At 38.8% G+C, this 14,460-nt stretch overlaps 1 protein-coding gene across 1 annotated transcript in view; it reads left to right on the top strand.

Annotated features, from left to right (window-relative positions):
* Nucleotides 1-14,460, top strand: part of CEP112 (centrosomal protein 112) — a 437,864-nt gene that overhangs the window by 207,881 nt on the left and 215,523 nt on the right. Inside the window, exon 20 of the mRNA XM_036835732.1 lies at nt 7,674-7,856. Within this exon, the coding sequence (XP_036691627.1) occupies nt 7,674-7,856 (183 nt within the window). The remainder of the gene's footprint in view (nt 1-7,673; nt 7,857-14,460) is intronic.

Raw genomic sequence — 14,460 nt, forward strand, 5'->3', positions numbered from 1 at the left:
CCGTGCACTTTACATCACCTCTAGATGACTTACAGTACCTAATGCAATGTAAGTGCTGTGTTAGTAGTTGCTGAAACGCTGCAAATTCAAGTTTTGCTTCTTGGAACCTCTTGGAATTTTTTCTTCGGTCCTCGGTTGGTTGAATCTGTGGAGGGCCAGCTCACCTTTTAGTTTTTGATTTTTGCTCCCAAGTGCCACTCATTCCACGCAAAACGTTGAATAATTATGCTGCATTGTAGTCAGTGTGAGGACAGTATGAAGACAATAAAGCCTTCGTCCATATGGTGGAGGAGTTTATAACCTGATTGATCTGTTTGTCCTTCTAAATTTTATACTAACTGGGAAACTCTGATGGTTTTTATTTTTCTTATTCTACAGCAGGGATCTACTAGATTAAGACGAACTGAATGTGTTTTAGATAAACGGACATAAGGTAAAATAAATTAAAATTAAAATATACAGTTAAGACATGTGTTTTTCAAAAGTGTTGAACTCTGCCTAAGAGGGTATATTCTTAGTTATCTCAATTTTAGTGGCTTGAGTAAACGATCATTAAACCACGAAGAAAAATCTTCTTGAAACATTCGACTCTCTGGCTCCTTCCTGGGTTTTAAGTGAGGTCTGCCAGATAAAAACACAGAAAATCGTAGCTGATTTTTCAAAAAGTTCTAAACCCTCCAGGTGCTTATTGTCACTCATCACCTGCAGGTGGGGGGTAAGTATTTTGAAGTGTTAACTGGGAAAGAAAACTGCCGAGAACAGGACTTGCTTCCTGCCCGGGCAGCACGGATGGGCTGATCTCTGCTGGGCCTTCCTCCTTCATGATCTCTGCTGGGCCTCCAGCCTCCAGCCTCTAGCCTCCAGCCCTCAGCCCTCAGCGCATGCCAAGCTTGGGGCTCCGGCGGGCGTTGGTCCCCGGCTGTACAGGTTGACTCTGGAGGAAAAGGAGTGAAGAAGCAGTGCAGGCCGGCAGAGCCTCGCTGTATCTCTCATAGCGGTTAGCACAGTCCTGTGAAACTTTCAAAGGAAGAGAATTTGTGTGCTGAACTGAATTGCTGATTGACAGATTTCGTGGATGGCTCATTTCGTTGTAGCAAATACCTAATCCTGGAGCCACAAGGCTCTCCACGGGTGACAAATTCTATTTCTGTTCTTGACACACTGCTGACTTTTTACTGTTTCTTTTGGTGCCTGTTTCTATTAACACGTTCAGAAAGTCAGACCATATTGTAGTATTTTCTGTGCTAAAATGTTTTTTTCCTCTGACTCCAAAGGCTTGGAGTCTTTATTGGTCATGAAATGTAATGTCCAGTAGCACGTTTTATATCATATAACTGCAATTTATAAAGAAAAGATTTGAACATCTTTTAGTAAAGAATCAGTCTAGTGAAACGGTGCTATCTTTACAGTAGACTCTGTCTCACTGGACCTAGATTTCTGGAGCTCTAGAGAATTTGGTAACTTATTTTGACATTTCAAATGTGCTGTTTTGCAAAGGCAAATGGAAAATTGCTCAGATACATAGCCTGATGATGTTAAGTCCTCTACTTCATTAAATGGAAAAACACAGGGTGTGATACACTTGCTTTTTAGTGAGGATTTTAATGAGTCTTATCAACGACACAAAAGTAGTACTGAATTTCACAACCAAGAAGCAAAAATTTTCACAGGGATCCCTTGAGTAGGATGTGGGATGATGTGGGAGTGTCACCTGGCAAGCCCTACAGAAAATCCTCGACTTTCAATGGCTAGCACTTTATATCAAAGTGCCTTTTGAACTGTTATTAGTCTAACGTATATAATTATTGACAATTTTGAGCTGACATTCATCGCTTTTTTAAAGTATGTAGCATGTTAACGAAGCTTGCGATTTTACTAGGTAGTGGTCTTCTCTACTACTCCAGCCATGTTGATCCGAGGTGGAGATGCCAGAACTGCCTTGGCATAGTGCTGAGGACGAGGTCGAAGTCTCAGGAGAATGAGAATATTAGAGCAATTTGTTACTTTAGGCCAGACACCCTCCACCCAGGGAGGGCCTAGGAGGTGCTGAAGAAGGCATGGTGATGGGCCCCTGATTCCACTGAGCGGCTCCAGGCTGGCTTCCACCGTGTGCCAGGCCCACCGTAGGCACTGCTGCGCTGGAGCCGGGCGGCCGACTTTCAGTGGGCTGCTGGGGGTCTGCCAGTGGGGCCCTGAACATCAGATGGATGGTAGGAGTGACCGCTGCAGCGGGCAGCATGGCGGGAGTGGCCACCAAGGTGTCTTGCCCTGCAGGGGTCTGTGGCGATAGTGAGTAAAGCACGGAGTTCTGAGGGATAAGGCAGAGACCAACGGGAGTGATACTTGTACAATATCAAGAAAGAAAGTCAAGAGCTGGCAAGTGAACTTTAGACAGTTCTCCACTTCAATGGAAAATCATGATTCAAGTTTCCAGATTTAAGTTCACAGACCCAGAATCCATGTGCTTGAAGGGAGACAGTGTCTCTTGATAAAGGCTCTTGCAACGTGACAAGTTAATATTCCCCCCAAAGGGAGCTGTAGCCATTTGACATGATAAATGCATACGACGAAGGAAGCAAAAATTCTAGCAAAATCTTATCTTCCAGAAATGACTGTTGTTCATCTCAGATGGTCATCATCCCAGACACTTCTGTGAGGTAGTAGAAGGATAGATAGGGATATAGACAAGAGCAGTTCTTAAAAAATGGGACCATGCTATATTTGTCACTTTTACTAAAATATTTAATTTTATGTGAAATCAGTTAAAGTAAAGAAGCAGGGGAAACTGAAGGAATTTCTGAAGTTTAGAAAATTGGTTCTTTACCATACAAGAAATGATTTCTTACAAAGTTAAGAAATAAAGATTACAAATACATTGAGATTAGAGGCATTTTTGAATTTTATGGTTCAGTTTTTACTCCCTGTTATGAAAAGATAAAAGTAACATGCTTCCACTTCCTTCCATCCACCCCTACCTTTCTTCTATCAGTTATAGTATTATTTATACATTGTTGATTTTTGTAACATTTATATTCTGTTCCATAACCATGCTTCTCACAGTCATATAGTTAGCTTTTTAAGTTTAAATCGATTATATGTACACCACCAGAACTTTTTTTCATATCTGAGTCCTTTATTTTGATTCATCTGTTGACTGCTGAGATTTCTTCAAGTCGTTTTTCCCAGAGGGCATGTAGCTGTCGTATCCACTGTGTTTCTGCCTGCCTGAGAGTCACCATTTGTTCCCTTATTTTGAAGGATAGTTCGGCTGGGCATGAAAGTCTCTGCTCCTCCTCTCTTTCCCTGAAGCTTGCACACATTGACCCACTGCCTTTTGGCACAAAGGTTGCTCTTAACACAGCTTTGTCAGTCATCTCTTGGTTGCCTAAATTTCGTCGTGAAGTATTTTTTTTTCCAAGAGTGGTTTAGGTTCTATAATCTTTGAGTTTTTCCATGTTTGAGTTTAGTTATAGTATTCTTGAGCCATTCTTTTCCTCAGTCTAAATCAGTTTTTCTTGGTATACAGTTTGCTTTTTTGATATAGGCATTTAACTCTTCATTCATTTCAGGGAAGTCTTCTGATAACGTACCTGTGTACACACGGATTTTCTTTCTTTTTTTTTTTTTGGCTACACTGCGCGGCATGTGGGGTCTTAGTTCCCTGATGAGGGGTCGAACCCGCGTCCCTGCATTGGAAGTGCAGAGTCTTAACCGCTGGACCACCAGGGAATTTCCCACACACGGATTTTCTTTTTCCACTTTCTCTCTATATTATCTTTTCTGTGTGTCCTTCATGGACCTTGACTGTGATTATCTCCAGTCTTTCGTCTATATCAGTGGTTCCATTTTTAGCCCTGTTTATTCAACTCGTTTCTAATTTAGAATTTATTTTGTGATGAAGTTATTTGATCCTTAGTTAATTCTGTTGTTTTGTCTTCTTGTCTTTGAGTTCTTCTTTCATTGCACTCATGTTCTTACTAAGTTCTCCTATCACTCTAGTTGTTTCTGATTTTTAAGGTATGTTTTCCTCCCCTCCAGAATGATGGGGCTTGCAGAATATAGATTTTGTCTTCTGGTTACATTTGAGGTTATTTCAGTTAATATTTTTGTACTGCAATTCCTCCTTTTTTATGTGTTGGGTGCATTCTATTACGTCTATAATTTACTCTTCTGGTTTTGGAATTTCTGACCTTGAGGAGTATTACTGGGATGTGTCGATCTTCTATATACTGTGTATGGAGAAGTAATGACTTCAAAAAATAAGATTATCAAAGCATGTTCAGGCCATATTTGCTAGCACTAATTCTGCTGTAAAACAGGAGAACTTAGCGTGTGTATTCCAAGGCCCTCGGGGACTTGGCTGTCTCGCACCCGCATCTTGCCGTCTCAGGGCCTGGGGTGCTCCTCCCCCGGACACACGCATGGAGCTTCAGGCGGAGGGAGGAGGCCGTGGACGTACGCGGTAGGATCTGGTCTGGGAGGAGGGCGGTGCCTTCCGGGGTCGCAGGACCTCAAGGTCAGAATGCGTTGGGGTGGCATAGTGGGTGGGGCAGGGCCCTTATTCATCTCCTGTTGGGTAACTTCGTGTGAGTCAACCTAGTAGCTTCTGGGCAATAAAGCCATTTTCTCACGCAGGCCCCAACCAGCAGGCTATCAAGTCCAGCGTCACAAAGGCTGGCAGGTGCTCCTAGGCGCTTGAACGTGAGGCCTAATCACTCCCCTTGTCCTGGGAGAAATGCCAGTCTGCTTTCACACCAGTCGAGTGGCATTACAAGCATAGTTACCTGGCCCACAGCTCCGTGCTTTTGGATTAGGGAGCTTAAAGCCTTCCCTCCTGCATTACAGGGAGCTCTTTACCTGGCCTTATTTAAGAATTCCTTGGTGATGGGGCCTCCTCTTTCCCCTGGAGCATAGATCATGGGCTCTGGACCACCTTGACTTAGAGACCCCACTGACCACTTCATCATTCACCCTTGCGGGTGCTGTCTGCTTTCCCATCCTCCACACTCTCCATGACGTACCACCTCCTGGTAACCACTAGCTCCAGTGCACATTATTGTGGTCAACTAAAAGTATCTAGTAGCTCAAGGTAAAGAGAATATGCTACTTCATGTTTGCTGTTGAGAAGCACCCACATGTAAAGGACATTTATCTACCTGGAAGGGGCTAGGTTGAATTTTAACACAGATCCACCTTGATGATGGCATTGAATATGGTTATGAATATCATCATCAAGATGTTCCCAGAACATTAGGGTTTTTCTCCTGGACCCTACCATTAATCTGGAGAGGACACCCCTGCCTGAAATTGCTGACAGTGAGGAAACCTAGGCAAAGACTAGAAAGGGCTTGTAACCTCTAGAAGTTGGCCAAACAGCATTGGATCGAGCAGACAGGGCTGAGCGATTTCATTTGAAAAGGCTCTGGCAACCTTGAGATTTGTTCATTAACCAGGATCACTGAGCAACAGACCCTGACAAAATAGCAAACTGTTTTAATAGTTTAATTTATGAACATCTATCTTTAGGCTTCAAATGCCATTATCTCTATTTCATTTGTTCCTGACTTTTTAAAATGAGTGGACGGAAAGCAGGGTCACTGGTCCAAGTGTCAGAACTCCTCAGATAACTCAGAGTTTCTATGGAAGGGTGTTGGTTCTAGAGCCTAGACCAAGGCAGCGCTGTTACTAATGATCTCACAGCCAGTCCTGGTCTTGTGTCTTTTCTTGGGGGAAAACTTCTGTAATTCTTCTGCCTTAATTATAGGTCAATCGGTTACTTTTCCTTAAAGTATTGTAAAATATTTTGCTTTCTGTCAATTTTAAGTCACACCATTCTCCCAGTTTTTTTGAGGCTTTTGAGAATCAGATCTCAGTAGAACTTTTTACCTCTTTCTATTTCCTTTCAGTGTGCTACATGTTTAAATGTTTTACTAAAATTTATAATTTCATTATTATAATGCTTGATAGTATAACACTGAGTAGAAATAATAATGTGTCCAAGACTGTTCTAAAAATATCCTAACTCAGTAATTCATATACTTGGCTGCCTGAAAATGATGCAGTAATATCAATAAAATTTTAAATTCTCTTTTTTGTTGGGCTTGACATTGTAGTTGTGTGAATCACAGAGAAAACCATGCACACTTATTTTAAATAATCATAGAAAACTTTTCTACTTGGCATAGTATATAAAGAGAAAATTTATATGCATTTTTTCTGTATATTGCCTATAGTAGAATAATATGCAAGAAAGATCCCTAAATTTTAAACAGACATAAATTCACTAGAATGCGTCTTTGTTCTCAGATGCAAAATAAAATTTTCCATATTATTTTCTATACTATCTTGTTCCGATAAGTGTGTATATTCCAGAGTTAGTATACTTTTCTTTCTTCTAAATAATGTAGTAAATTTATGAGTGGTCAGGAGTTTATTGTTGATTTGCCCACCCTCAAAGAAAAATCACAATAAGAAAACATTTTGAAACCTAAATTTAAAAGCAATTTTAATCTGTGTTCTCATTCTTAATTTGCCATTAGAGGATGAGAGTTTTAAATCTCCAGAGAAAATAACTTCTGAAATGCGGTGCAGCATGCATGCCTGGAGAAGTGAATGCTATAGCTTTAAGATAAGGTAGTCTGGTGATTCATTGCACGAAACAAGATCGATTTGGAGCAGGCTCCTACTGTTAGCTTTTTTGAAGATGGATTCTCACGCCGAAAATAACACAACGTATTCTAGATAACAGCAGTTTTTCCCCCTGAAATCCACCAAAACTGAAGAAAAATCCAAGTGACTGTTCTTAGCAGCTGTGTGGCCTGGAGTTCACTGGGGAAGCTGGCTTCCTGCAGTCCCTATTCATCACCTGCTTCAAAGACAGCCTGGCTGGCTATAGTGTGCAGGCCAGGTAGGGTGCCATTGTGCACAGCCTGGGAGGATTAGTATCAAAGCTGCGGCAACCAGGCCCTCGGTCTCGGGCTGCCATTCAGTCTAGCAGGGAGAGGCTAAGACTGGCCAAGGTCACAGTCTCCAGTGTGGAGTGGACTGGGAAAGGATCCTGAGAATAGAATGCTTTTTATGAAATCATGGCGCAAGCCTGCAGCACAGCAGGTGCCCCTCTGGAACACATAACATCTGTTTATGTTGGTATACCGTAGCTGACAACGAGATAATAGAGCTTTGAAATTTATCATTTTATTTTTAGAAAGACAACTGTATATACAATAATCCAGATGCGTATTTAGCTTCGATCTTTTATTTGAAAACCATAAAGAAAACTGACCGATTTAATTGCTGCTTTTTACATTGTATATATTTCAGCAAAAAGCAGAGCGTACTGACTATTAACCGTTTATAACCATTGCTGGTCAGTAATACCCAAATTCTTGGGGAGGAAATACCTAACATGCGACATAATTTTTTTCAATGTTTCAGGCATTTGTGTCAACAGATTGCAGAAGGATTTACTGAATATGCCCAACTGTCTTGAATATTAGGAGGTTTAGATAAAATCCACCCCCCCCAAAAAAATGAGAGTATTTTAAGGGTGAGGTAATAATGACGCAAAAAATAAAATTTTCAACTTGGGCAAATTAGAGAAAAATTAAGCTGGCCATGAGTTGTCATGACGACAAGGATGTTCTGTTGATGAACTGTCCTCATTGTCCAATCAGATAGTAGAGCTGAAGCTGGAGCACGCACAGGAGAAGACGCACCTATTACAGCAGCATAACGCAGAGAAGGAGAGCCTAGTCCGAGCCCACGCACGGGAGACTGGAGACCTGGAGAAGCAGCTCCACACTGCCAATATGGAGCACGAAAATCAAATCCAAGAGTTCAAGAATCGAGAGTCACAGGTAATTATCAATAATATTTGATAAAACGGGGACCTATTTTTAAAAAGTCATCAGCGTTTCATGTTTTCTTATTATTCTTGTTGATGCACGCTGTTTGATCATTTGCAAAACTGACAAATAAATGTGATTTTTTTGTTTTGTCCCCACCCCCCCTTTTGGGGGATGAATAAAGCTTTAACTACAGAAACCACAGGTAGCCAGATTAAAAATCCCATGGCGCGCTATAACTTGGCCCCTTTTTTATAATCTTGTCTCAGTTCCTTTCATGATGGATTTTTTTTAAGGTATCTGCCCCTTACCCCTCCCCTCAGCCTTAGCAAATCCCCAGGAAATATATCAGCCTCACTCCTTGCTTTTTGTTTTAATCTCTGTAGGTAATCAGGCAGCTGTTTTAATATTTGCTTTTCCTTCCTAGTGTTGCTTTTTTTCTTTGGACTCTATATTTGATTAGGTTACTGAGATGGTAACTGATAAAGAGAAGGGCTACCCCCCATGAGCACGCCACGCCTCCTGCCTCACCCCTGCAGTCCCTGCTGGAGGCCATTTGCAGAATAACCCCCAGCTGTGGCAGCATTTGACTCTTCAAACTTAGGGATGGAATGAGCACTGTCAGCATGGAAAATTACCTTTATAAATTTCAGATGGAAAAAAATCTCATCGGGTGTGTTTCTTTGTGGTGCAATACATTCTCTACGGTATATATAATCAGAGGCCTTTAGTGTTTCCTCCTGAGGAGGTTGCTGTGAAATTTTATTAAAGGAAAATTGAAGAGCAGTTGATACCAATAAAAAGATAATTTTCTTTTCTAATAAAACCATATCATCTGCTAGGTCTAAATACCTCTCTCCCATTGAAATCTAGCCATATTATCCACACCACACATGAGCTTCTTCCTGGTTATCCTTCCTCCCCAAATAACATAATTTTTAAACAACGAAATAGACCGTCTGTTTGTTATAATATGTGTTTAAGCAATTTCATAATTATCTAAACATAAAAGTACTGCTGATTAAATAGATGTTATGTCTTGAGTGGAAGGCGGGAGACGGTAAGGCAAAGAATAGGGCTGTTGGTCATCTTCATTTGACCTTGGGTTGTGTTTTACCTTCGGATAAAGATGGAGGCACAGGCTTTTTTGTCAGTCACACGCATTTCTAGGAAAATTATTTAAATTTGTTTTATGGGGGTTTGTTAATTAAAGAGGTAGTCATTGTAGTAGCCCTGGTACCAGAATAGTCAGGTGGTTCCTGTGAAATCAACGTGTGTTAAATTTTTGCCACCAACCTCATTAGAGCCTTTATAAAATATATTCTGCTCTTTTAATTGTTAGTCATACAATTTGTTAAGAATATTTTCAAACTTACATTCTCCTTCGAAGATGATGTTAAGCCTTACCATTGTCTTCTTTGAGAAGATATTTGGGTTCTGAATCAGTGTAGGATCTGTTTGCATGGTAGAATTGAATAATCGATACAGTTAAATACATTAATTTATACAACTTCTAACTATTTTCGTGGTGTTGTAGAAAGCTGACACAGACAGAGGCCAAATTTAGAGGAAGTCTTTGTGACTTTGCATATGTCGTATCTGCCATATATTGGGTGCGGTTCATCCAATGATAACAAAAGGGAAATTTTAGAATTATTACATATAATTAAGCCACAGGGAGAGTATAATGAAGTTATTAATTGAATTTCTTCTAATTGAAGTATTAATCTGACCTCTTCAAATGCTGTAGCATATGATTATATTTCTGAGATTTTCTGTCTTTCTTGGAACAATTGGAATTGCTGTCCCGGGAATGCTAGTAAGCAATGGAAACTTAGGCTAAATGCATTCTTGATCAAAATGAAAATGATTTTCTGCAGACGCTATACTAAGTTGTTTTTAGAGAACATAGTTTTAAAAAACTCTTATCAGTAAGTTATATTTTAAAAAATCTTATCGTGTATACCAAAATGCTGACAACTTGTATTTATTTTTGGCTATTTATTGGGGCTATTAATTCACAGTTTCCTCAGGTAAGTCCTAAATTTTCCAAATATGTCTTTTCATGATTGTGGTCTAAATAATCTAATGCATAATACCTTTTAGGTTCTGAATTCCATTCACAAATTTCAAAAAAAACAAAGTGACATATTTTTTTAAAAATAGAAGAGCCTTTTTAAAAATCACTGTTTTGTGGTTTGATGCAGAACAAACACAAGTATCTTAAATACTGGATTGTGTAATGTTTTATTTGAGTTCCAGGGAGACATTTGATTTTCAGTTCATGCCCGGCTGCTCCCGTTTAGCAATGGAGGCCATTTTGTAAAAAGGACTAGTTGGAATATTTAAGCAAAAGAGGACCAGTGCAATATCTATTCTATGGCTTTGTTTGCTGCTTTTCTTCTGTCAGATTCTTCACTGCAAGCAATATACTAGAAATCTACTTTTGGCTTCTTTCGAGTATGTAATATGTTGTATACTAATAAAACCATTGTTATAAAGTATAGTCACCTACCTTAAGGTGAATCATATCAACTGGGAGCTCCCTTTTGGTGAATATGCTATATAATTATTACAGGTGCTTTGTTACTCAAGTAATTTCTGTTTTATAGAGAAACGATAAGATACAGTAATACAACTAAGGACAATTAACCATTTTTCTCTTTTTATTTGGTGCATTTAGCTAATTATTCTATGCATACATTATATTTTTGCCATAATTCCTTGATTTTCAATGATGGGAGAGTTTATGTTGTGATACTTACATTTGCTAAAATGCACATTAAATTTTCCTGCCTTCCTATAAGATGTTCAGTCTGGTATGTACCTGAGGTCATAATGTTTAAGGAAAAGCATCCAGATCAGTAGATTTCAAGACATATGGAAATTCGCAACCTCATTATCAAATATTTCTCATTGGCCAGATCCCTCTTATTGAAGTTATTTTGGAGAATGATTTGCTTGATTCCATCATGTTTCTTAACATAAAGGAAATTTATAGTTTTGTTGTGATCATCTTAGGAAAGCTTCTTCTAACATGGTAGTCCTCATGTAATTCTTGTTTTGCTTTTGAACTGCAAAATGTAGTGAAAGAATTTCTGCAGTTTATCGCCTCGAACTTGAAGAAAAACAGAACATAGATTCCTTGATCCCTTGGTTGCGCTTTTAGGACCCTGAACCACTCAGAGATTGCTTGATCTTTGATGTTTGCTGCTGGAGTGAATGGTGTGTATGAGCCCTGTAGAGACTGTTCCAGAGGACCTCTGTGATCCGCCCCAGAGGTGGTGTCCCCATGTTGGGACAGCTGTCTGTGAGCTGTTGAGGTTCAGAAGCCTTGAGCAGTGAGAGGAGCCACTGCAGCCACCGTGAACCGCCGTCGGTAGAGCGGGCAGGGTTATCGGCAGCGTCTGAAAATACATTTAACTGGGAATTTGTGTATAGTGAGGTGGGTCTTGCCTAATGCTGGCATCTTGATGCCTGTCGTGATTCCCTAAACTGAGAATCATGATTCTAATATGAACAGTTTTGCACAATAAAGACAGATCATCTGGATTTTGCCGTACTGACTCACAGTAAGAGGCTACATCAATCGCCGATTCTAAAATGTGGGATTTTTAGAGCCCCTCTTCTTTCTCTCTTCCACTTAAAAAAAAGTTTTCCAAAAAAGATATTTATGATAGGACAATTATAAAAATGATATCTTGATAACATTACTTTATTTTCCATGAATTTGGGAATCTGGGCACAAAATTAAATGTCCACTTATAAACTGGGTGTGTACATGTGTGCAGTGGATTAAGTATGGGTTATTATTCTTCAGAGATTACTCAAAGGGTGAATTTAACAATATGTATGTTCTGAACACTATTGTTGAACCTATATGTGGTCTTTGGGCTTTGGGGGGGGCTAGTACTTTTTGTGTTGAAAACGTTTGATTTTAATTTCTTTATATTCCAAGCACTTTCAAAAAGGATTTGAGGCAGCATTTTATGATAAACACATACAGATGCAATATAACTGAAAATAGTAATTAAGCAATAAATGATATTAACCGCATCAGAAAATCCATACTTTTAAAGAAAATGCTCCAGTTAAGTACAAGTTTTAGCTCTGAGCTTGCCTAGAAGCCACAGTGAAGAGTGAAACATGATGAATTGTGTAATTCTAAATATCTAATGTAAGAAATCATACCAGTTCATTTTTTTTCTAACGCTCAATTCTGAGAGAAATATATGACATGGGGCTTAATGTAAAAGGCGCTGACCAGTATAATTGATGATGTTCTCTATATGTTAAAACATTTGGGAATAAAATCCAGTGGGAAAACCTAGGATTCTTTAAGTACTTTCACAAAATGTAATTAGCATGTTTATTTTAATGTGCCAAATTTTCATTTTAATTTATGGGTAATGCCATTATCCTCAACATCAAAAAATGCAGTTGCTTTGGGAGATCCAATTTAGTGGATATTACGAATCAAAAGAAAGCATATTTTAAGTCGTAAGCCTACATTTCTGTATTATCACTGTATGACTCTTCCAGAAACCCTTACAAAACATCTTTAGATCGGAAGTGCTTTAAAAGTTAACGCCCTAAACCCTCTTGCACTGTTGGTGGGAATGTAAATTGATACAGCCACCATGGAGAACAGTATGGAGGTTCCTTAAAAAACTAAAAATAGAACTACCATATGACCCAGGAATCCCACTAGTGGGCATATACCGTGAGAAAACCATGATTCAAAAAGATACATGTACCACAGTGTTCATTGCAGCACTATTTACAATAGCCAGGTCATGGAAGCAACCTAAGTGTCCATTGACAGATGAATGGATAAAGAAGATGTGGCACATATATACAATGGAATATTACTCAGCCATAAAAAGAAACAAAATTGAGTTACTTGTAGTGAGGTGGATGGACCTAGAGTCTGTCCTACAGAGTGAAGTAAGTCAGAAAGAGAAAAACAAATACCGTATGCTAACACACATATATGGAATCAAAACAATAAAAATAAAAATGGTTCTGAAGAACCTAGGGGCAGGACAGGAATAAAGACACAGACGTAGAGAATGGACTTGAGGACACGGGGAGAGGGAAGGGTAAGCTGGGACGAAGTGAGAGAGTGGCATGGGCATATACACACTACCAAATGTAAAATAGATAGCTAGTGGGAAGCAGCCGCATAGCACAAGGAGATCAGCTCGGTGCTTTGTGACCACCTAGAGGGGCGGGATAGGGAGGGTGGGAGGGAGAAGCAAGAGGGAGGGGATATGGGGACATATGTATACGTATAGCTGATTCACTTTGTTATACAGCAGAAACTAACACAACAATGTAAAGCAATTATACTCCAATAAAGATGTTTTAAAAAAAAAAAAAAGATAACCCAAGAACTTTTGGTGTTTGTTTAAAATACAAATAGAGGTTTTTCCCAACTAAGCCATTTTTAAAAGACTGTGGGGGAAATATTCTTTTTCTGATGTGAAAAACGTAGGTTATTCAGAATTTTCCAAATAGGACAAAAATCCTTCTTATATTCTGAATAGATGCGTTGATGCAAAGATCTCACTTTATTAGTATCCAATGGTGATGTGTCTAATAGAATTACATATGAACTAATAACATATTTGCATTAATATATTATTGTATATATTACTGTGTAGAAGAATACTATTTCTTAGGTACTTAATTAGGAGAAAATAGAGAAAGATGCCCTTTCAAGTAAAGTCTACATTTTTGGTAGGTCACCAGCTTTCTTTTTCCATAATAATTCTAAAATACTGTAATTATTTTCATCTTACAAGCACAAAAGTAGCATATATCTACCTATAATTAAACTATTATAAATAATTCAACTTGGTCCTCTTTGTGGAAAAAATTATATTAAGTTTAATAAACAAAAACAGGCTGAGACAAGGAAATTGATTTCTCTAAGAATGATCCATTTATCGAAGTATTATACAATGTATCTTTAGTCCTGTGCATATTTTTAAAATGTGGCAGTTACCATGGAAACCACATTCTATGGCACGTGGTCCACTTTTAGATAAAGAATATTCCTTTTCAAGACAAGCCTTCCAAATAATAACATATAAAGTATTCCATTTGCAATAACAACTTCATATCAATCATTAATGATTGCTTTAAAAATCTGTCCTATGTTCTCATTATACTTAATGGATTTTTAAAGAAATATTTAAATTGTTTTTGAAGAACATTAAGTTGTTCTTAATGATTAAATGCTGAGGATATCTACAATGGGGAGGGTATAATGTGATCACTCTGCAGTGGTGAAAACCGGGAGACTGCAAGGGAACACAAGTCTGTGTACACAGTGTGTTCCGACAGATAAGAAGCCTTTAGTAATATCGAGTGTCTGAGTATCCAGCAATGATGTTGTCAGATTAAGTCATCACGAGAGATGACTGCATCCAATTATTTTCATTTGACACATAAAGAACCTGTGGTTCCAAGGTCATTATCTTGCCCAAGGTCACAGAACTAGCAAACCAGGCCTTCTTAATCTTAATTCAGTGCTCTTTATCTCACAGCCTCTTCCAAGAAAGGTTTTAGATTTTTGGAGAGACTTGGACATGGCAAAAAAGGGAGAGGG

This window comes from Balaenoptera musculus, chromosome 20, assembly GCF_009873245.2.
Source record: "Balaenoptera musculus isolate JJ_BM4_2016_0621 chromosome 20, mBalMus1.pri.v3, whole genome shotgun sequence".
Taxonomy (NCBI): Eukaryota; Metazoa; Chordata; class Mammalia; order Artiodactyla; family Balaenopteridae; genus Balaenoptera; species Balaenoptera musculus.